The 24,738-nt window shown below is 43.9% G+C and overlaps 1 protein-coding gene across 3 annotated transcripts in view; it reads left to right on the plus strand.

Annotated features, from left to right (window-relative positions):
* Positions 1-24,738, plus strand: part of ADK (adenosine kinase) — a 374,760-nt gene that overhangs the window by 61,091 nt on the left and 288,931 nt on the right. The window contains exon 1 of one of the 3 annotated variants that reach the window (XM_068255380.1): positions 6,261-6,407. The exons of the other annotated variants lie outside the window; for them this stretch is intronic. Coding sequence (XP_068111481.1) covers positions 6,394-6,407 — 14 coding nt within the window. The 5' untranslated portion in view covers positions 6,261-6,393. Of the gene's footprint in view, positions 1-6,260; positions 6,408-24,738 lie in introns of those variants that run through there. 3 annotated transcript variants of the gene reach the window in all.

Genomic DNA, 24,738 nt, shown 5'->3' on the forward strand with positions numbered 1-24,738 from the left:
GTGGTATTTGTCAAACAAGAAAATCTGCTCTCAGAACAATCAGTAATTATATACCTCACGGAAGAGGTATAAAGGACGGAAGTGTAACCTTACACAAAGCATTTAAAATTAAAACCTGCTCTCTGCTATTTTTTATTTTATTTAATAGCTCTCTCTACATAAAAGAGGGACTTTTACATTATTCCGTTAAAGAACAGAGGCTTTACATTATTCCCCTTGGTTTTCCTAGATAATTTAAAACCAGAAGCAGCTTTCCAAACTATTATAAAGATGGTCAAATTCACATTATTTGGTCGGTCAATATCCTAAAGCATAATGCTGGAAATACACGAGATTTTTGATAGATGGTTCGATAGATAATTTCCAACATGTCCGATCTGATTTTCGATTGTTTTTCTGATTGATTTCTCATACAAATGAATGGAAATCGATCAGAAAAACGGTTGGAAAATCAATCAGACAGTAAATCTGCTGAAAAATCTCATTGTGTATTCCCAGCATAACGCTTTTGTCTGGCATGCCATATCTATAATTGCCCTTTTCTTCTGATATTTTATCTCTGAGCAGCTTTTTGCGGCTGTCAAACAAAGGTCTATTAGATTACTGGTTCACATATGCTCACAGATGTGTATGATCTAAGTTGATAGCAGCACATCTGATCGATCAAAATCCAATAGAAACCCATTTGTCTGATTTGTGCATGGGAGAATTGATGATCATGTGGTCAGACCACCAGTCTGAAGTAACCATTGGCCCGTACACACTACGAGGACTAAGGCTAGGTAGACGCCATGCAATTTTCCCATCAGATAAACAGGAAATTTCCTGTCATTAGATATTTTCTAGCATGTCCGATTTGCTTCTAATTGAGAAAAAAAATATTGATTTTGTATTGTACTGTTCTCAAAATCATTCCCTTTCTTGATTGGAAACCGATGTGGTGGATATGCAGATATGGTGGAAATTATCGAACGACGATGTGACGGGAAAATTACATCATGTGTACTAGTCATAAGTTTCCTCCATTTGGTTCTGTCTGCAATGCTATAAATGAATCCTTACCTTACTAGAAGTTGTATCAGTATTGAACTTAACTGCACAGCAGCAGCAAAGGTGAGTGGAGAAGAAGACTAGAGAGAGAACAATGCAGATTTGAAAATAGTATATAACAAAAGCTGTTTTAAAATCTGGACAACTAAGCTTATTGGTAAAGCACTAATGGACAATGAGAATCTGGCTTTGTTTGTTTTATGAAGACAGAGCATGCTATACAATGCCCTGTTGATTCTGTGGATTTTCTGTGTCTGACTGAAGTTCCGGAGAACAGAAAGTGGAGAAGACTACAGCCAGAGCTAAAGCAAGTTTAGTGCAATGTGTAGGGATGACTGTATAACCTGAGGAAACTTTCTGTCAAAGGTTAATTTGGCCAAACATGGGTGTACTTTTCTGGCAGGTTCTATCATCCTGATCAAATCTGCCAGTGATCTATTGATCAGTGTTCAGTATTATTCTCCAGCTCTTAGCAGCCGATAACTCACTCTTTCCATGCTCTCTCTGTAACTTTGCAACCAGCCAGTAGGGAGAGCCGCACAACCCTGCTTCTCACACTGATTTGAGGCGACAGGGTACTGCGTGGGTCTTCAATCTCACTAAGTAAAGACCCACCCTAAGGGCCCATTCACACTAGAGCGTTTTGCTGGCGATTTCGGCAAACCGCTCAAGTGCTAGCGCTTTTTAAAGCGCTAGTGCAATAATACCCTATGGGCCCATTTTCACTTGTGTGATTTGCGTTAATCGCCGGCGATTAAGGCAAATCGCCAAACGCAAACGTGTAGCCTGCACCATTTTTTGGCAATTTCCCGGCGATTGCGTTTCAGTGCTATAGAAGCGCTGGACGCGAAGGCTAAAAAAATCGCCAAGTGTGAATGGCGATTTTTTTTTTTCGCATTCAATGCAAAAAAATCGCCTGAGCAAAGCGTTAGCAAAAGTGCTAGCGTTTTGCGTTTAGCAAGTGTGAATGGGCCCTTAGGGCCTGTTCACACTACAAAAGCTTTTAAATGATATAAATGCAATGCTATGGTGGATTTTTACAAAATCACATGGCTCCAGTGTGAACACACACATAGGATAAGATTAGCAAGAAGAGCTTTTAAAATCACAAGCACTTAGAAAAGCTCTCATAGGCCTAGTGCACACCGGAGCGTTTCCGCTGCGGTTTGCGATCCGCTTGCGGGTGCGGATCCGCTAGGGTAATGTATTTCAATGGGCTGGTGCACACCAGAGCGGGAGGCGTTTTGCAGAAACGCATACTCCCGGGCTGCTGCAGATTTTGGATTGCGGATGCGTTTCTGCCTCAATGTTAAGTATAGGAAAAACGCAAACCGCTCTGAAAAACGGCACTTCAGAGCGGTTTGCCAGGCGTTTTTGTTACAGTAGCTGTTCAGTAACAGCTTTACTGAAACAATACATGAAATCTACTACACCAAAAACGCTTCACAAAACCGCAAAATGCTAGCTGAAACGCTACAGAAAAAGAAGAAAAAGCATTTCAAAATCTGCTAGCATTTTGCGGATCTGCTAGCGGTTTTTGGTATGCACCAGGCCAAAGTGTGAACGAGCTCTTAGGCCTGGTGCACACCAAAAAACGCTAGCAGATCCTCAAAATGCTAGCAGATTTTGAAACTCTTTTTGTTATTTTTCTGTAGCGTTTCAGCTAGCATTTTGCGGTTTTGGGAAGCGTTTTTGGTGTAGTAGATTTCATGTATTGTTACAGTAAAGCTGTTACTGAACAGCTACTGTAACAAAAAATGCCTGGCAAACCGCTCTGAAGTGCCGTTTTTCAGAGCGGTTTGCGTTTTTCCTATACTTTACATTGGAGGCAGAAACGCATCCGCAATCCAAAATCTGCAGCAGCCCGGGAGTATGCGTTTCTGCAAAACGCCTCCCGCTCTGGTGTGCACCAGCCCATTGAAATACATTACCCAAGCGGATCCGCACCCGCAAGCGGATCGCAAACCGCAGCAGAACCGTTCTGGTGTGCACTAGGCCTTAGGGCTTGTTCACACCTAGAATGTTTTTTTTTTTTTTTAAGCGCCGTCAATTTTTAAAATGATGTGCAATGATTCCCTATGAGAGGGTTCACAAATGAGCTGTTTGATTGCGATCTGCTTCCAAAAGCGCTGCCTGTACCATTTTCTGAACATTTTGGCTCAATGGAAGGTATAGGGAAATCGCAAAGCGCTTTCATTATTAAATACATTGTATTTATTTCTTTACGGGTGAAAGAGTTCACTTCCTGACCAACGTCAGGAAGTGAAAAAAACGAATCGCTTCACAAAAGCGCTTCGCAAAAGCGCTTAGAAAAACGCTTTTCTAAGCGCAGGGAATAGTGCTGAAAAAAAATGAAACCGCTCAGTGCTTGCAATAGGGCTGGTGATTTATAATGTGAACAAGGCCTTACAGTGTGGACCAGGCGTTACACAGTGGAAGCATGTATTTTCAGTGCATTTTATTCTGGCACCACCACCATAGTGCTGGAATGCTGGGTACCTGCTACATGGGCTGGGTGTAGAAAGATTTGTGGACACCGTATAGTAGAGTTCTGGTTATTATTGGCAGCAGGGACTAATTACCTTCTCAGGTGCTGCATTGGGTCTGCTCTGTTCTTCAGGCAGCCGCACGCTCTCTGCTTGCATATACCTCTGGATCCTGATGCATGTGGTTTGGAGCCAGAGATATGCAGCACTGAGCATGTTGTTGCTGGGAAGAATAGAGGAGAACTGACAGCACTGGAGCAGGTAGTCTTATCCTGGATCCACACCATACAATTTTTTGGCAAATTTACCAGCCAGATCGATTATTTCCAGCATGTCCGATCTGAGAATCGATTGCTTTTTTTAAACGATTTTCTGACTGATTTCCATTCGTTTCTATGGAAATCAGTCAGAAAATCCCTCAAAAAAAATCAATCAATTCTCATATTGGACATGGAGGAAATAATCGATCTGGCAGGTAAATCTGCCAAAAAATTGTATGGTGTAGATCCAGCATAATACTCTACTGTTCTACTCTACAGAGGGAGTAGTGGGCTCCACCACAGCAGTGATTACAGAGGCTATTGTTATGCTCCTGAATTTGATGTGTGGCAATCAGACAGCAATACAATTATGAGGGCCTGGGCACCTGCAATGGGCTTCAAAGTAGCGATCTACTCTAATTCCTAATTGTAATAAAGATTAATTACTGCACCTGTGACCGTGGGATGGGGGTTTAACTTAAGGTGCGTACACACATGCGACTATAGTCGTTTGTAACGATCGTTCCCCGATCTTTACCAACGACGATCGTTACAAAAAACGAACCACCGACTATTAAGGCAAACGACGAACGAGCCAAATCGCTACAAAAGAAAGTTCTGTCTCGGCGGATTTTAACCAACGACGATCGTTTGCAAAAGTAGTACATCGTTGGAAACGATCGTTCGTACTAGGCTTGACATGCTCATTTCACTATTTCTCCATGGAACTTCTCATTTTTATGCGCAGGCGCAATAGTTGCTTTCTGTGATGTAACGTTCGTTCTAACGATCAGATCGTTACACACATTTTAAAACTACCTTTACTTAGGTCGTTCTTTCATCAATTAAAAGTTCGTTCGTCGTTCTTAACGAACGATCGTTGTCGCATGTGTGTACGTAGCATTACTCAGAAGTCTGTGGAGCCTATGCATGTCATTGCTGTAATACGCGACCTATGGGATGCGTTGCACCACTCACTACTACAACAGCAACGCAACAATGTGCCCAGACCCTTACAGGCAGGGATGGCTTTATGGTTTATGGGGGTTAATGCACGAAGCAGCAGTAACATTGCTGTGTGCAGACAACGCGTGACAATATCGCCGTTACTACCACCAGCTGTGTACCGCAAGTTGTGCTATTAGCGTGACCTGCGGTACTCCTCCTGTATCATCATATTTAGATAACTGAACACTAACTTACATAAAACAATGTTTTCCTAATGTTATAGAACTATGTGCATTTTGGGGCACTTTCACACTGACACAATTGTGTTGCAATGACACATTCACATAAGCAGGGCAGGTGGTTAGTAGTTATATGCTGCACATTCCCAGTTTACAGTTGCAGTGAAGCACACTTTTCATGTACTGTATGAAACACAACAATCGTGTAATGAACAGTGCAACTTTTCACTTCCATTGCTACCTAGATTTAAAAGCACCGCAAGTAAAAAATAGATGCAAAATAAGGGATGGTTCACATGGACGCTTGGCGGGGTTGGGCGGCCGGAAGCCGCGTCGTCTCGTTCGGGGGGCGGTGGTACGGCGATTGTCGGCTTCCTGTCGCGATCAGTGTTTTTTTTGTCCCCGTGGCGGCTAGGCGACCCTGGATGCCGCATGCGGCTTCTAGGGCCGGCTGAAACTACACAGCAAATCTGTTTTGAAACGCCGCGTTTGCGTAATCGCCGGTAACCGCGCAATGCTAAACGCTTCCATTCACTTGAATGAGAGCGTTTAGCTGACAAGTCCCGAACACTTGGCTGTAAACACTGACAAGCGTCCGAGTGAACCAGCCCTAATAGTAATAGATTATGGGTAGCTTTACTTATATTCTATTATCCATTATAGTAGAATATTGGTAATTGTACCGATATTCTACTATCACCCACTGTACCCAAACTCTCAATCTAGTCGTCCACTATTTATGTCTAACCCACCTCCTAACACTAACCCTGCCTCTGGAAATGCCACACCCGCTTTTTTCTTTTTTTTTAATACACAGACCTATAACGTTTGACAGTGGATGTAGGCAAATTCTACGTGTAGGTTATCACGACGGAACAACTGGCTGTCAGAATATTCTAAAGCACTGCAGACAGTCACAATGAGCGCGCTGCTGCTGCTGTCGTGGGGCTGAAGCATCTGATTCTTCACATCACAGCTTGTTTGTTATTACACATCCCGTCTTCAGTTTGTGTACGTTTTGTCAGAGCCATACATGTGAGGCTGCAGATGTCTACCTGTTTGGGCATAAAGGAACCATTTTATAGCGTTGCTCATATTTACAATCTATATAGAATGATTCGGCCCAATGCCGTGTGTTCAGCAAGGCGCACATGTTGTCTGGGTAGCAGTAGGAGGTGATAAGGCTGCGAGAGCGGGTGTGTAGCAGGCAGAACTCCGAAGCAGTGTGGCCAGATGGCCTGAATGCAAAGGCGCGCTTTAGCCAATCACTGTAGTGATGGGCGGAGCTTCCGGTTATGGTGGAATTGTTTCAGCTCGCCTGGAAGCACGCTGCTAGTGTTTTATAGTCAGTAGTGACAAGAAGCGGCCCCTGGATTTCAGCACTTGAAATCGCCAGAGCTCAGTGACAACATGCCAGCGTTAAGGTAACCTCCCCTTTATGCTTCCCTGCAAACCTTTGCCATCAGCTGGGCTGCCTATCCAGTCATGTCATCTCTGATGAGGTGGACAACTTTTTATGTGCATGCATTATTGCAATCACTGTCTAATATAAATTAGAAAATGTATTATTATATCTGATGTCTCTTCAGCACAGGTGATTGAATCACAATCTCTTTAAGTGAATTGCCCTAGCTATAACCTGAGTAGCTCCCATATGGACCAAACTGTGTTTACTCTGTTACCCAAGCCAGTCTTGATCTTTACTAATTCATTTACACTTTTGTATTTTTACAAGAACTCTGAGATGAAAATGATTTATATTGCTCAAGCACCTGTTGTATTCCCATTCTGTGAGCTATCAGTGAGGTTGTCAATCCTGTGTACAGAGAAAGTGGACTCTGGATTGTGTCAATATTTAAAAATGTACTGAAGCGTTTGTGACTGTGTGCAGGCTCTGAACATTTCACTAGTTATCTTTCATGCCAGTTTTTAATGGTCTTTAACACTGTGTGTGCCAGTGAAACGCAGAGTTCTTTGCTAGAGGCGATGGTACTGGTTTATTTCTGGGACAGCTTCCAAATTTCTTTGCCAAATTGACATATTCATTGACGCAGCCTTAACAGTGCACACTGAAAGCACAGAAATGATAACGTATTCAATTTTAAGGGATATTGGCAAAGTGTGTCATGGTGGGCAAACTTCAAAAGATTTTGTTATGTCAAGCCGTGGTCCAAACTGTCATTCTATATTCAGCCTACTGCTAATGTTTGTGTACTGCGTCTATGAGGAATAGGATAGTCCCAGAAAAACCCAAAGTGTCCTGTTTGATATATTGAGTATAAGGATTATGTAATTTTAATTTTGTTTTGCCTGCAATGCCCTGCTTCGTAGCAAGGAAGTACAAAACAGCAGCAAGAAACTAGACTCTGTCTTCATCAGCTAAAAAAAGAAATCCTGTTAAAAAAAAAAAAAAAAAAAAAATTACTTAAAAAATGTCCTGCAATGACGATTTGATCAATTACACTGTGGTGACAATGACTGTGTCTTTATCAGAATTTGTCCTCCACCTATCCTCTGCTTCACATTAACCTTCCAATCCTTTAGTCTAACACTAAACTCCCCTGTTTTCTGCCTAATTCTAGGGACACATGATGCAATTTGCCGATCACTGTCAGATCGATTATTTCCAACATGTCCGATTTGGTTTCTGACTGTCCCCCCCCCCCCCCCCCATAGAAGTGAACGGAAATCGGTCAGAAAATCCAAACAGACGTGTTTGAAATAATCAATCTGATAGTAGATCTGTTAGAAATTTGCATCGTGTGTATCTAGCATAAAGGATGTCATAGACTTTTTATAACCACCAGATTCCACCATCAGATGGATCCCTATCAGATCAAATCTGATCTCAGAGGGATTTATTGCTGCCACACATTAGGCATACATTTTAATATAAAGTCTAATGAGAATCTAAACTGCAGCATTGCACTGTTCGATACAGTCAGTCAGTCTGCCGCTGCCATCGATCTATTCCATCCAGCTTGGTTGACTGTTTACGGACAACATTAATCAAGCGATCAGGCCACCACAGTGACATCTCTGATCTCCGTCGGGCCCGCTCTACTACGCAGGTGCAGGAGAATTGCACCTGCGCAGTAGAGTGGCCTGACAGCGTTTGGCTATTTCCGCCTATCTCTGAGCGGAGAGCCGATACTGGGCTGGGAAAGTAAATATTTACATCCCCCACCGTTCAGGGAGCTTCTTCGACGTCGCCGTGGGACACAGGAGGACCGGGGGACGTCTCGATAGGATCTGGAGGCTTCCCCCACCCGAGGCGAGTACCCCCCCAGGGAAACTTTTTCTTGTTACAGGTTTTCTTTAATGGGAAGGGGGGGGAGTGGGAAATGTTTTACTTACCTGGGGTTTTACTTACCTGGGGCTTCTACCGGCCCCCTGCAGACAGCCATTTGCCCGTACCAGGACAAACCGATCCTCTGATTCCCCACAGCGAGCTAGTTTAGTTTCTGGCCAGGCGGTGGCCACTGCACCTGCTCTGCCCTGGCCGCGCGCACCCTTCATCAAGCTCCTGTTGCCATCCTATGCATGCACAGTACGGCAACGGGAGTGTGATCGAGGATGTGCAGTTGCAATGGTCTGCCGACTGGTCAGTCGCCAGAAACTAAATTGGCTTGCGGGGGACCGGAGGATCGGTTTGGCCCGGTGTGGGCACAGGATGTCTGCAGGGGCCGGTTAAAGCCCCAGTTAAGAGCCATTTAATCTGTGGGAGGGTGCTCATGGGCAGAATATAGATGAGAAATGGAGCAATCCACTTTGGGGCAGAATTGATGATCATGGTTTTTAGTATGCTTGGGGTTTTGGATGAAGGGACTGTAGCTGTTGGGAACAGGAAGAATTCAAATTTCTTCCTGAAATTGGCTCCCAAGGCCACGTTCCTTGTGACAGCAGCAACACAACAGATCAGGAATGCAGCTGCACATTGGCTATCATTCATGAACAGGCTGTCGGTAAACAGAATCAGTGCGGGAAAACACCGCTGGCGGATTTTTAGACTTCTGGGTGGGCAATTATAAAAAAGTATCCATGTGCGGAAGCAGTGCGGAGATTCCCCGAACTAAGCTGGCGGTAGGCTTGCGGAGACACGGAAGCTGCCGAGTTGATACATTTCTCCGTGTTCCACTCTGCTGCAGCTGCCTGGGAGGTCTGTGTGTCTCCATTCACTTACATTGGTATCGCCACATCAGAGGGAGCGGTACTTCCCGACCTCACACCGCTTGCGGTGATCTTTATGAATGAACATTTTTCTACATTTGTACCGATAATCACCGCACAAGGTGGTGATTTATCACTCTGCTCGGTAGTGGCATTTTTCCATGCGGAAAGAGGCTTTATGAATGCTGACTTTGCTAAGTGGTCGGTAAAGTCAGAATGATAGCCATTGTGGTGCTTGCAGTGAAGCATACAGTCAATTAAAAGTATGCTTCATTGCAATCGTTAATGTGCACATTTTGCTGTGAAGGTCGCAAAGGTGGTGCGTTGTAGTGCAGTGAGTCCTGTTATAGAGTAGCGATTATGCCACATGGTAGTGTAGCACTGTGAACATTTCTGTTATTTAAATATTCTAGAACCACATAATAGACTGCATATCCTATTCTGAAACTGATATGCTGCTGAATAACACACTTTGAGCAGAACCTCCTTTGCCCGCCAGGATTGGCTGGGCATTTGATATTTGCATCCTTTTTCTGCTTCTTCCTTCTATAATCAGGTAACCAGAACCACATAGTAAGCCCCAATGCTATTTTCCCATCAGATTGATGGGTCAATCGATAATTACCGGCATGTCCGATCTGCTCCTGATTGAGACAGGGATTAATTTGTTTTAGATCAGCACTGTACAAAATCAATCCCTTTCTTGAGAGTTAACTGATCGGACATGCTGCAAATTATCGATGTGATGGGAAAATTGCATTGTGTGTACCAGGCATTAGACTTTTGTTAGGGCCAGAGGTTTTTCAGAGCGATTCTAAGCATGTTTAGAGAGATGTTCTAAACATGTCTAGCGGTTTTTGGAGCGTTTTTTTGTAGCAGATTTTATATTTTGTTACAGTAAGCTGTAACTGAACAGCTTGGAAAATTGTTCTGATCTAGCGTTTTTTTCAGAACGATTTTCCACTTTCCTATACTTTACATTGAGGCAGAAACGCCTCATCTAAATCTAAAAAATGCTGCAGGACCTCAGTTTGCGTTTGGGGGGAAAAAAAGAAAAGCTCTGGTGTGCACCATCCTATTGACATTCATTAGCCAAGCGGTTTTCACCCCGCAAGCGTTTTAAAAACGCTCAGAACTGCTCTTGGTGTGCACCAGCCCTCCCTGAGCAGTTTTGCTGTGTTCTCACACTAGGTTTTTATTGCCCAAGACAATTGATTTGTTTCTCTCTGTTAAAAAATCTAGCACAAGTACATTTCCCCTGATGTCATTGAACTTCTCTATTGGTCTAGCATGTTGGCCTATTCTAACCTGACCACTTTTGTATATTGTAGTGCTTACTACATGGTGCTTCCCACTAGTTTCCTCTTTCTATAGAACAGGACAACCTGGAAGATACTGAAAATATGATTGCCAAACTGGGACTGCTAATTGAAATGTTATTCTTATATTTATAATGGATATCTGTCCTGGTGTTTTGTTATGATTGTGTTGGCATGTCCTATGTCAGATTATTCCACTATGTGCCTGATGTCTGAATAGAACCTTATCGTAAGTTATTTTTGGAGTTTGGTACACAACTCTTGGGAGGGGATGTGTGTGCGTATATGTGTGTGGTGTTGCCCTGCAGTGGCAATGACTAATATGTGATTTTGTGTGTGTGTATAACTGTGCCCCCCCCCCCCCCCCCCCTTTCTTTTTTTTCCCCTCTATACTGTAAAGTTTTCCAAGTCAGTGGATTGCCACAGCGGAGGCGGTTAATCTTGGTGAATGCATTTACAATCGATCCATCCCTTCACATGACAAAGGTTCTCTGTCTGTATGAAACCTAAGTACAGATCTGATATGATTCTGGTAGTACACAGTCGCCCAAGGCCACCCCAAATATGTCTGTTCCAGGTAATAGACGTTTCATGTGGGTACACAGCTTTGCAGTGCTATAAATCAGAACTGCTCATGGTTTATCTCCAATCCTCATAAACCAAGAACAACAGACAGTGTGGGAATTACATAAGGTTATATCAGGATAGACAATTCCACAAATATCTTTTGTTTTTATGTCAAAATGTTCTTAAGAGGATGCCTTATATTTCTGTGAACACGCAAGTTCCTGTGCTTGTGTGTCCTCCTGCCTCACCCACTGTGCTGCCTCTTTGGTGTCCTCCAACATCCTCCTCTTACCACCATCTCAATGCCACGGTTTCCCCCTTGTCCTTTGTCCTGAAACGTTGATTTAGTCTCTGCATTCAAAGATATAAAAATTAAAGGGAACCCGAAGTGAGAGACCTATGGAGGTTGATGTATTTCCTTTTAAACAATGCACATTGCTTGGCTGTCCTCCTGATCCACTGCCTATAAATACTTCAGTGGGGATAGCAAGATTGTGCTGCTGTGGGTGGAGAAGGTTGGTAACACTGAGTGGGAAGGAGGCGTACGCTGGGTGCTACTTGGTTGGGAGGGTGTTGGGACAAGCATGCTGTGTGCTACTTAGGGGAGTGGGGGGGGGGGGGGGGGGTGACGGTTGGGTGCTGCTGATGGGAGTGGGGGGGGGTGTCGGGCAGGGGCACCGCCAGGGTACAAGTAAACCATGCTCAAGCTTAGTGTTTCACCTTAGAGAGGGCCTCTCAAAGCTGGGCTTCCTGCGGTGCCCATCGGCCCTTGCCTCTTGTTCCCTTCTCTGAGTAACCTCATTTCCCCCCCAAACCTTCCGTGGCCCCCTTCTGCCGTAACTCGTATAGCCCAGATCCACACTGCTCTCCTGCCAGCCGCTTAGTTTCCCATCGCTGATTTCTTCCAGCCGGCGTGTCTCATGATGTCAGAGGCACCGGCCGGTAGTAACCATGGTGACCTGAGCTAAGCGGCCAGCAGGAGAGTGGTAAGGATATGGGGCCATGTGAGTTATGGCAGAAGCGGGCCACAGAGTACAGTATAGGTGGGACCAGTTGACACAGGGTAAACACTGTGGTTATACAGGGGAAACAGAACAGAGGTGATGGGGGGGGGACAAAAGAGGCAAGGGGGAACAGAGGGCGACAAGAGGCAGAGGGGGGCAACAGAGGCGACACGGGGGACTAAAGGGGCACTGGGGCAACAAAGGTGGCATAGTGGAAACAGGTGGCATGGGGGTACAGGTGACACTGGGACGAAAAAGGCACAGGGGGACACAGGATCAGAGGTATCACAGGAGGATAAGCAGCATGGGGAAACAGAGGTGACACAGAGGATCAAAAGAGGCACAGAGGTGACAGTGTTCTGCCTTAAAGGAGCACTATCAATAACCAAGTGTTCTTAAATTACAATGTACAAATAATGTCTAAGTAGCTGTGCAAGCATTTTCCTACTTTTTATGTAAATAGCAGAGGCAAAAACTGTAATTCATTGTGTGTAGGTTGTACCTGCATTGGAACAAATCATTAACAAAGTGGTGTCCGTGCTTCATGAGAAATGACATAGCCAGTGCTGGTTTCTGATCATCCCTACTCTGTAGTCTTCGGAGATATGAAATGAGATGCAAATAGTTCTGAATTCATGCAGATTTATGTAAATGTTTATGCAAATATATGCAGCTTGAAAATGGATCAATCCAGTCCTACGTAGGTTTAAATTGATTGGTCCATTTTCAAGATGCATATATTTGCATAAAACTGTACATAATTCTGCATAAACTCGGAAATATTTGCATCTCATTGATCAACCCTACTACAGAGTATTATTTTTCTTTGAAAGCAAATAAAACCTTTAGTATGAAAATCCTGCCTTGGTATCAGGTTTCATACACAATTACAAATGTTTACTTTATGCTGCACATAACAAGATACATTTCCTCTGCTCTGTGTATTATTCTCAGACAGCTCATTCACACAAGCTGCAGTTTAAGCTAGTGAGACCTGTCATCTGCAAAAGATATTAAGTACATACAGGGTTAACCAATGTAGGGAGAGGGATCCGCCTCACTTCATGATTTACCGGTCTATCACCCTGTACACTCCTTCAGTGAATTGTGAATGGAACTTGATAACATTAACCTCCCTGGCGATCAATTGATTTGCGGCCGCGGGTGGTGTTTTTCACCTACTTTTTTTTTTTTTTCATGTAGCTAGCCACATGATTCCCCCCCCCCCCCCTCCCTGCTACTTCCCTCCTACCCTTCCAATCGCCGGCGGCGATCATACCCATCAGGAAATCCCGTTCTGAGCGGGATTTCCTGTAGGGCTTCCCTCGTCGCCATGCCGACGATCTGGATGACGTCAGGGGGAGTCCTGATCCAACCCATAGTGCAGCCTGGCGGTGATTGGCCAGGCTGCGTAAGGGGTCTGCGGGGGGGGGGGGGGGGCGTTTTCGTGGCGGATCGGCGGCGATCAGGTACTACAAGCAGCTAGCAGAGTGCTAGCTGCGTGTAACAAAAGAAAAAAAATACGCAAATCGGCCCACCAGGGCCTGAAGAATCTTCCGCGGTGGCTTGCCCCAGACTCACTTCGGGATAACCGCCAAGGAGGTTAAAGGAAGAGATAAACAGGGGAGGTATACAAAAGTACCTTGGAACATTTACACAAACTATTCCTATCCCAGTTCAAAAAAACATGTTAATTTGATAGTGTTCCTTTAAGAACGGACCTACAGTCCCTACCTTGTCGATTAACTGGGAACTACCTGTATTTCGCTAGTCATTTTTTTAGGTATGTCATGCTAGCTCTGAGTATGGCCTTTCTTACTATCAGAACTGCCTTAATTCTTCACCATGTCTTTCAGATATTTTTGGTTTATATTGACATGATAGCATCAAGCATCTGGCTCCACCCACATCATGTCATGACCACGCCCATTAGTTCACCACAAAAACCTTAGCTGCTCCCCTGGTGTCGGGTCTCCTTTTGGTAGATGCTTGTGGGAAAAAGGTGCTGCTGTAAATCAGATTATTTCAAAGCAGCAAAACAGGCAGAGCAGGAGTAAAGTTCTGTGCCGACTGCCAAACACCCAAGCTGTGGTAAAGGATAACTATGGCACAGATTCTTACATTTTAAGATAGAGTGCCAGAAGTAACATGTCATTTGCACTAGCAGTTTCAATTTTGGATTTGAAGTTAAAGCCTGTGCTTATTTTTTTTCCTCTAACTGTTCTCAGTGGAAGTGGTGCCTACAAAAGGGAAAAAAAAATATCCTTGACAATCCGACTCCCAGGGCATGGCAAAAAATAACTGCATTATGTTTAAAATATAAAAGTACACAGACAAATAACCAAATATAAACATAAAATGAAGCTATGATCAATAATGCAGTGCACTTACATAACCAATTTTTGTTTCTACTCTATTATGCAAGTTTATTTTTTGCTTTTGTTAACATTACAGAAATGACTCCTCAACAGTCAATGCTATACACACAGGCCAATGTCCTGTTAACTTTTTGTCTTGTTTTACTCCAAAATTTCAAACCTTGCCAATAAAATAAAATTACATCTCCTATCATCCAAGAAAATAGTTAAAATAAGTTTGATATTACTTTCTTCTTTCAGCCCCTCCCCAGTATAGCTAGCCATATGTTTGTTCTTACCCCCCCCCCCCCCCCCCTCCCAGCAATGGTAGCCACAAATGGTGTGGACCCGAGTATCAGGTAGCATGTGCCTCCCCCCCCCTCCCAAAAAAAATGTAGAACCGTGAGCAGAGCATGCTGGGGAATCTCCTAGCCCCACTCCCACACCATGCCCTTTTATTCTTGAGCTGTGCCTTGACTTACATGTTACCATGCAGATTGCACACCATGTGCAGTGCGTTAGATTTCACAGCACTGGCTGTAATGTGAACAGGTACTTGAAAAACAAAAAGGATCGAGACCCTCTATAGTGCGGTATGTTAATTCAATGAGTGTGATAAATAATATATGAGCAGATATACTCACAAAGATGGTTTACCTCCAGTAACCACTATGTAAGCAGGTGGGGAGATTAGACCCGACCCCACTCGGGTAAAAAGATGTCGCTCTCTGTAGTAGTGGAAAAAAGGAGGTAACACCCCTCCACTAAGGGTGAACTCACAAAATAAACAGAATGTTTGCGCAGAGTTGCCAGGTAAAAATAAAATGGTTAAAACTGTTTAAAAACGGAGGTAGTGGTGGACTTGCATCCTACATGTACACTCAAGAGTCAGTTTCACTGAAAAAGTAATTTGTATTCAAGTTAACTCCACAAGTATTCAACACATTTCATGCGTGATATCCTGCTTCATCAGGCAGTACAAGGAGCTTTTAGAAAGTCCAGATAAATATCATAAGGATTATTAGGATCATAACAATCCTGTGAGAGCCTCACACATTCTTAGTAGCACCTTTCGTTCGGGCTCAGATGGAAATAACTGAGCCAGAACTGATCCACTCTACTGTACAGGCACTGCGCGTCTGTGCAGTAGAGCGGATCCAAATAGGTTTGGCTATTTCCACCTGAGCCCAAAGAAAAGCCGCTACTGCACCTGTGCGAGGCTCACACAGGACTGTTATGAGTTTGGAGCTCAGCACCTCTGACAAGAGGCACCTCTGGCAGCTGAATGCGCTGGATGGAGGACGACGGGGGAAGCCTTATTAGAATCCAGAGGCTTCCCAATCCTTAGGTAAGTACCCTCCTTTTTTTTTTATTTATTTATTTATTTTATATATCTTTTAAGAGGATCATGGGTGATTTCATTGCATACATATTTCCTTTTTGGCTGGTTGCTCACTTGGTGCAATTTGTGAGCGGCAGAAGAACCTACCACCGTACATCACACTGCACCATTGCTTACAGATGTGTCCCTGCGTCAGGTATCACAGTCTGGGAAATCTGCATGCCCCGCCCCATTAACAAGTACGCAAGTGACGTCAGACATCACTTGTCTAACCCCCACACTTCCACGCAGGAAATGCTTCATGTAACTTTGACGTTATGCTCATGCTACTGAAACATTGCAAAGATTGTTGCAGTGCCAAACTCCAATGCAATTGTGTGCCGTGCGGTACCTCTCGAACGTACTGCAGAGTCTTTGTTGATTGACGCACTTCTGTTGCGTTGCATTGCACTGTGGGTACTGTGACCAGTCTCATAGACACTAATGGCTACTGCGACGAGGGAGAGTAATGCAAAGTGAGAAAGTACTCTTAATCTGACAGTGTTCTCCCCAGAATTTTTTTCCAGCCGGGTGGCATGAAATAGTAGCCGGGTGGCATGAAAAAGTAGCCGGGTGGGGCGAAAAGAGAGAATGCAGGGCCGGTGCTTCTGTGAGCAACTATGCTTACAGCAGAGGAGGAAGTGAGCTGATGATAGCCGGGTGGTCACCAAAACTAGCCGGGTGGAGCACCCGGCTAAAAGAGCCTGGGGAGAACACTGTCTGATATCCCTTGTTAATCATTGCCCTCATTCACATTTAATGCGATTTTCTGCATCCCAGGAGGAAAAAAAAACTTAAAACATGCAAAGTTTTTCCAGACACCAAGGGCCTTTATCATTTACAATCGCTAGTGCATTGTAACGGAGGTGGAAGCACATTGTGTGCATAAAATGATGTGCAATTATTATGCACCTGGAGTTGGTAAAATAGTTCCAACTCGTGCTCCATGTATTTTTTTTTTAAATTGTAATGAAAAAATACAGTATGCTATATCACCCTTATTATGCAACCTGACATTTATACCTAATTGTAATCCTGGATTATAGTATGTTACAATATTTTCATTTTATTTTAGTTTAATATGTTTAAACAAGTTAGTTTGAGTGTAAAAACATAGAGTGATAGATTCCCCTATTATCCCTTGTGGATTTTAACTACATCTCCTACAGTAAAATAGGCATCTAATAGTGTTGACTGAATTTGCCTCAGTTTAGTTTGGTCAACTTAAAGGGATACTTAAATCTGCACAAAAAAATGACTTTTACTCACCTGGGGCTCCCCTCAGCCCCCTGCAGCTGAACGGTGCCCTCGCTGTGTCCCTCCGATGCGCCTAGACTCGCCGACGGCCACTTCCGGTTTCGCTGTCACCGGCCGACAGGCTGGGAACGCAGCTGATTATCCGCGTCCCCGGCCGCAATAGCGCCGTCTATAATGCTATTGCGGCCCGGTACGCGGATAATCAGCCGCGTTCCCAGCGTGTCGGCCGGTGACGGCCAAACCGGAAGTGGCCGCCGGCGAGTCCAGGCGCATCGGAGGGACACAGCGAGGGCACCGTTCAGCTGCAGGGGGCTGAGGGGAGCCCCAGGTGAGTAAAAGTCATTTTTTTGTGCAGACTTAAGGTTTCCTTTAATCCCAATATTTATGGAAAGAGGCCCACATGATAAAACCGTTATGGTACTGTAAATACAGTACCATAACGGTTTTATCATGTGGGCCTCTTTCCAAAATATAAATGTGTATATACAGATACATTTTGCTTTGAAATACTTGGGCTGTATATCGGTAGTGCCCTTACACATTTTGAATGCATACTACATGCTTTCATACACCTTTTCGGCAGCAGTTTGTGCAGTGCTGCATAATATGTTGCCGCTTTATAAAATACAATAAATAAGTCAACACATTTCAACTGAAAAATGCATGTGGCTCCTGGGACAATGTAGTGGGATTGGCCATTTCCTGAGAGATATCAGCATGAAATTGATTGGGAATCGGCCTGCGGTGTATGGACAGCTGACACATCTCTCTCCGATAAGATTCCATGAGAGAGAGAGATTTGTCTCTTGGTCGCATCTGCCCATCTTCGATAGATGTATGGCTACCTTAAAGGAAACCTAAACTGAGAAGGATATGGATTTTTCCTTTTAAAATAATACCAGTTGCCTGACTCTCCTGCTGATCCTGTGTCTCTAATACTTTTTGCCACAGCCCCTGAACAAGCATGCAGATCAGGTGCTCTGACTGAAGTCAGACTGAATTAGCTGCATGCTTGTTTCAGGTGTGTGATTCAGCCACTACTACAACCAAAGAGATCAGCAGGAAGCCAGGCAACTGGTATTGTTTAAAGGGACTCCGAGCAGTGCAGAAACTATGGAAAGATGCACATCATTTTAAAGCTCTCTTTCTCCTCTTTCCAATGATATATAAACCACCACCCTACGTCTTTTAGTTTTCGCTATTTTCACGATTGAAATTGCCGCGACCGCGATTTCGATCGCGAAAATAGAGAAAACTAAAAGGCGTAGGGCAACGATGTAGGTGTCGTTAGAAAGAGGAGAAAGAGAGCTTTAAAATGATATCCATCAAGCCATAGTTATATTGTATTACACAGGACGACACTTTCCCCAGTGTCAGCAGCTCCATTCTGCTGAATGCAGCTGCTGACTGACAAAAAGTCGCCCTGTGTAATACAATATAACTATGGCTTGATGGATATCATTTTAAAGCTCTCTTTCTCCTCTTTCTGACGACACCTACATCGTTGCCCTACGCCTTTTAGTTTTCTATATTTTCGCGATCGAAATCGCGGCCGCGGCAATTTCAATCGCGAAAATAGCGAAAACTAAAAGGCGTAGGGTGGCGATTTATATATCATTGGAAAGAGGAGAAAGAGAGCTTTAAAATGATGTGCATCTTTCCATAGTTTATGCACTGCTCGGAGTCCCTTTAAAAGGAAACAGCCATATCCCTCTGTTTAGGTTCCCTTTAAAGCGGTATCGTCACCATAAAAATCAAATTTCAACAACAACTGGTCTGAGTGTATTAAGTGATAAAAATGCTAATCCTGCATTCAAAACTGTTGAAAACTTTTTCTGCTGTTATGATTTGGAGTTATCACATACTTGAGGAGCACTGGCCCTTTAGTAGTCGGTGCCAAAGAATTGCATGCTGGGGGTTCTTTTTATCTATAATGAATTCCTCCTCTTTCCTTAATTTCCCTGCCAGCTGCTTATCTGAAACCTAATCCCCTACTCACTTGTGTTTACAAGCAAAGGTGCGTACACACATGCGACTATAGTCGTTTGTAACGATCGTTCCCCGATCTTTACCAACGACAATCGTTACAAAAAACGAACCAACGACTATTAAGGCAAACGACGAACGAGGCAAATCGCTACAAAACAAAGTTCTGTCTTGGCGGATTTTTACCACCGACGATCGTTAGCAAAAGTGGTACATCGTTGGAAACGATCGTTCGTACCAGGCTGGACATGCGTATTTCACTTTTTCTCCAAGGAACTTTACAATTTTATGCGCCTGCGCATAAAGTGCTTTTACGTGGTGTAACGTTCGTTCTAACGATGTGATCGTTACACTTTTTACAACTAACTTTACTTCGGTCGTTCTTTCGTCAATTAAAAGTTCGTTCGTCGTCCTCAACGAACGATCGTTGTCGCATGTGTGTACGTAGCATAAGGCTGAGGCGACTCAGCGATTGGAGGAGACAAGAAAAGTAAAGGGCAGAAATTACATCACGAGTTAGCCTTAACTGTGGGCAAAAAACATGTCCCCCACCAGGAACAGGATTCTCATCATTAACTATATAACATTCACTGAAATCAAAACGTGGACAGTATAATACATGTGCTATGTAAGTAGATCAAGTATTTATCTGCTTATATGTCTTTTTTTTTTTTTTTTTCCTGGCATAGTATGACTGATCCTACTGCTTTAAGTTACAAATCCTCTTCAGTGACTAGTACCAGTAACATCCAGTAGTTGTGACATATACCTGCCAATCCCTTCATACTATACCACAATTGCCATTCAGGTCTCATCCACTAGAGCAGTGGTTCCCAAACTTTTTCGGCTGAGGGCACCCTTGATGCCTCTGAAATTTTTTTCAAGGCACCCCTTGGCAAAAATAACTACTGAAATGCTGTTACGACCCTTATTCAGCAGCACCCCCCAAAGGATGGGGATGCACGTCGAGGCACCCCTGACAGGTGCTCAAGGCGCACCAGGGTGCCGCGGCACCCAGTTTGAGAACCCCTGCACTAGAGGCTTCTGAAGGCAAATACACTCAGAAAAGTAAATGTTTAAGATTGGATGGTGTGCCCATACATGATACAATCTTGATTGTATGTACAATAAATAAAAACAAAGTTATTGGTTTCGTGCTGGAAGTCAGGGGTTTTGCTGCCACCACTCTCTCGTGATTAAAACAATGTGAAGAGACCTTGGACTAGCTATTCTTGCTGCAACCCATCCATCCTTGCTGCAATCGGGATTGGGGGCAGGGAAATGTGGCACAATATCTGGTGTTCCCACTTCTCAATGCTTAGAAGTCATAGCAATGAACGGATTGCATATTTGTATTCAGTAAGGCATTAGAAGTTCACACATATGAAACATGAGTGTCAAAATTAAAAGCATGAATGCGATCTTATTTTGCTTGTCAGCTGTGTGTGAAATTTGCGTGAAAATTGGTCAGTTTGTCAGTTTTCAGACTGACATTAACAACGTCTGTAAAGATGGGTTCACTGGCATTTCGTAGCGCTTAGAAAAAGCATGAAATATGAAAAAATATGAATTTTAGAATTACAGTGCTAGGTGTAGGAAAACAAATGTATGGTCCTCTGCTTTGAACTTTAGCCAGCACTGTCAAAGTGTGAATCTTGCAGCTTCTGAGTCTAGAGGAAAGCTGGGTTTACAATTTTTAACAAAGTTGGATGCTTTTTGTCAGCAGGGTGCTGATAAGCTCAGGAAGACTTTTTGGTCAGAGCTGAGATAAAAAGCTAATTACTCTGTCCTGGCTGTTGTGGTCCTGTAATTGAAATATGGTGCATTCAATATTGAAAAAATAGTGGAAGGCATCACTGTAGTTTCCTGACATTAACATTAAAGTATAATGTAGTTTTCACATATAATTGCCATTTCACCTGTCCTCACTAGGTCTGCAAATGGTACATTTAGATGTTAAAAGCTGGAAATGGATATTTGTTTTGTGTGCTTTTTGTATTTAACCTTCCTGGCGGTAAGCCCGACACAGTGTTGGGCTAGCCGCCGCAGGGGATCACATGGCCCCGGGAGGATTTTTAAAAAATAAAAACTTCGCTAGCTATCTATGTGTGGCAAGTCCCTCCGGTCCCCACCGATCGCCGCCAGTATACGTACCCCCCCAGGGATCCCGCGATGGTGGCTATGGGGAGGATCGGAACTGCGCATGACGTCGATGTCATGTCCGATCGTCGCCATAGCGACAGTGAAGCTCATTTCTGAAGCTGTGGCTCGCAGATGGGTAAATATTGCCGGCGGTGATCGGGGGGGGGGGGGGTCAGAGGGGTGCCCGGGGGACTTGCCGCACATAGTAAGCTAGCCCAGTGCTAGCTGACAAATAGAAAACCTTTTTTTATTTAAAAAAAAAAAAAATCCCTCCCGCGGACGCAGCCACTGCATCTGCGTACCGCCCGGGAGGTTAAAGCCACATGCAGATAGTTCTCACATGAAATTATGATTATTATTTGGAGTGGTAGTTTAGGACAGAATCATGCAGAAATGGCAACCGGCCAATCAACTTGTGTTCTATGGAAATGGGAGGATGGGCAAGCTGCAGCAAGCACTCTGCAGTGAAAATACAGTGGTCATACACATCTAAGGATATAATGACATTGCCACATCTAACCCAGGGGTCAGGAACATTTTTTGCTGAGAGCCATAAACGCCACATATTTTAAAATGTAATTCTGTGAGAGCCATACATGGTTTCAAACTGGGACAGTGCGCATGCGAAGCAGAGGGCTCATGGCCCTGGTGCCATGGTGATGTGTATACAGTTGATCCGCTGGGCAGCGGAAGTGTCAGACACGTCTTCAGCTTCTCTTGGGTTTCAGCAACATCAGCAAGTTCCCCTTGAGCCAGACAGGAAAAATACGGATTAACAGCTTGTACAATTAGCTAGCTGACTTGGGGGTTGATTCACTTTGTAGGATGAGATTCTTGCACTTTGGCCCAATAGGCTGCCTGTTAAGTGACAGGCAGCCTATTGAGCCAATGAAAGTGCGGGGATCTTGTCATACAAAATCACTAGACCTGACAGGATTCAGGGTGAGACAATTGGAGCAGCTGTTCATTTTGGGGTAGCGCAAGTTAGTAGTGCATGCTACAGCGGTAGTGTGCCTACTTTGAAAAGGTTACTTGCGCTGCCACACTAAGCTGCGTTGCTTGAGGAGTGTAGCTCAGTGAATCAACCCCTACTGATTTGTATGTGAGCCAGATGTAGCCATCAAAAGATCCACATCTGGCTCCCGAGCCATAGGTTCCCTAATCCTGCTATAACTACTGATTTAGATTAGCCACATGCTTGTTTCAGGTGTGTGATTTGGACGCTATTGATGCCAAAGAGATCACTAGGGCAGCCAGGCAACTGGTATTGTTTTATGAAAATATTCATGTAAGCAACCATGTCTTTCATTTCAGGTTCCCTTTAAGCTGTAAAGGGGCCCATACACTTAACGATTTTTCCTGCCGATATACAGCCCATTCTATCACACTGATCGAATTGGCTGTGAGATCGTTGCGCAAACGCTGACCGAAGGATCGATTTCAATTCAAATGGATCATTCCCGTTGATCCGTCCGTGCGGAAGATTTCCCTCGATCGCCTGCAGGTCGGGAGTGTGTCGATAGCGGCGTTTGAATGCCTGACGACCGACGCTAGCGGCAATACATTACCTGCTCCTGCCGGCGTGAGTCCCCGCTCTCTCTGCTGTCTCTTCTCCGCTGGGTTCCGGACTGGCTGGCTATTTCCTGTCCCAGCAGGAAGTTTAAACAGTAGAGCGCCCTCTACAGTTTAAACTTTCCCGGACGTGAAGCCAGCCGGTCCGGAACCCAGCGGAGAAGAGACAAGCGGGGACTTGCGCCGGCCGGAGGGAGGTAATGTATAGCTGGCGGGCGACGGCGACAGCTCCACAGATTGTGATCGGTTTCATGCTGAAATTGATTCACAATCTGCAGTAAAGGCAGCCTTACGATCCCTCTCTGATCAGATTCGATCAGAGAGGGAGCTATCTGTTGGTCAATCTGATGGCAAATCGACCAGTGTATGGCAGCCTTTAGGCTTATTCATTCCTTTCCTGCAGTAGTACGGAATATGTAGTAAAGATACTCCTTTGCACAAAATAAGTTGTTTGCAAAAGTCAGCACTTTGGCCTTGGTCAAGTCTCTGATAAGCTGGATGTGACCTCACAGCTGCAGAGAGGAAATTATCAGTGGGTATCACCATCTGTTTTCTGCTTCCATTTTCTTGCAAACTCCATCACTGTTTCCTGTGAACTATGTAATCCTGCCCCCAAGTGCTGTCTTAAGTAAATACAGAAACAGAACATCTGCAAGTGTTTGCATTCAGGACTTGCTGCGCTGTTGTGTATGAATATGTTAGAAACCTAAAACACTTTTTGAACTAATAATTTTTTCTTTCTCTACATTTCCTTTTATTATTTATTGACTTATAAAGCACTGTACAAAATGAGAAACAAACATGGGGACAATGGTATACACCAATATGCAAAATACAGAGTTGGTACAAAATACAGAATCGTTACAAAATACAGAATTGGTAATTACAGTGACAAAAAGTATAACATATTCCAAGACACAAATGGTGAGAGAGACCTGCCTGTGGCTGCTTACAATTTATAGGAATAGGGGGGGGGGGGGGGGAGGGAACAGAAGGTGAGATAGTATACAATAAACATATATTGAGGCAATGTGTATTTAGGATATCTAGTAGGAGTGCAACTTGGCCTTAGGTCAAAGGGTAATGGCCTATGGAAAAACGTATGCTTGTCGGAAAAAGTGAGTTTTGAGGCAGCGTTTTCTTTTATGCATGATCTAGAAAATTAGCACCTCAATGTTTGAGTGCTGACCTGTAAAATGACCCCTCTTTTGTTGAACCAAATACTTTCTGTTTAATGGCAGAAGTGATTTGCTGCATTTATGATCTGATTCGGATCACATGCAAATTGCAAGAGCATCAAAGCAATTAAAATCACAAACTGACTACGTTGTGATCAGTATGTGATCCAGTTTTTCTGGTCAGAAATGCTGTATTTCTTACATAGTTACATAGTTCTTATGGTTGAAAAAAGACATCCATCGAGTTCAACCAGTCTTCTTGTGTTCCTAGCTTGCAGTAAATATCACAAATGCAATTGTAGAGAAATCGCATTGTAAAATTGCACTGCTTTTTGGATTTTTCAGTATACACAGCCCTACTTTTACCACCAGCTGCGTTGTGATCCAAACCACAAGGGGCAGGGTGCTTATAATATAGCGGTGACCGTTTTCCACTGCTGTGGTCGATTGCATATGGTTTAAAAAGTGCTGTATTCTGCAGTTTAGTGCATTTGGTGATGCAATGAAAGTCAATGGAATATTATTGTAAATAGCAATAACAATAATGGAGGGTTCTTAACCAGGGTTTCCTGTGTGATATCACCTCCAGTGTTTGGTAAGTGCAACTTTACTGGCCATCTATCAACTGCCGCTCCTGACCCGCCCCAATCGACTTAGATTTTCTTTCCTGTCCCATAAATATCCTCAATCAATTTTTGGTCATAAAAGGAATCTATTTCCTTTCAAATAGCTCAGTGGTTGAATCTGCTGGGAATCGAATGGGAAAATCAGCATGCACATGGGTACCTGAAGGCCAGGTTATCACTAGCACAAGTGCAGCGC

Source organism: Hyperolius riggenbachi, chromosome 10, assembly GCF_040937935.1.
Source record: "Hyperolius riggenbachi isolate aHypRig1 chromosome 10, aHypRig1.pri, whole genome shotgun sequence".
NCBI lineage: Eukaryota > Metazoa > Chordata > Amphibia > Anura > Hyperoliidae > Hyperolius > Hyperolius riggenbachi.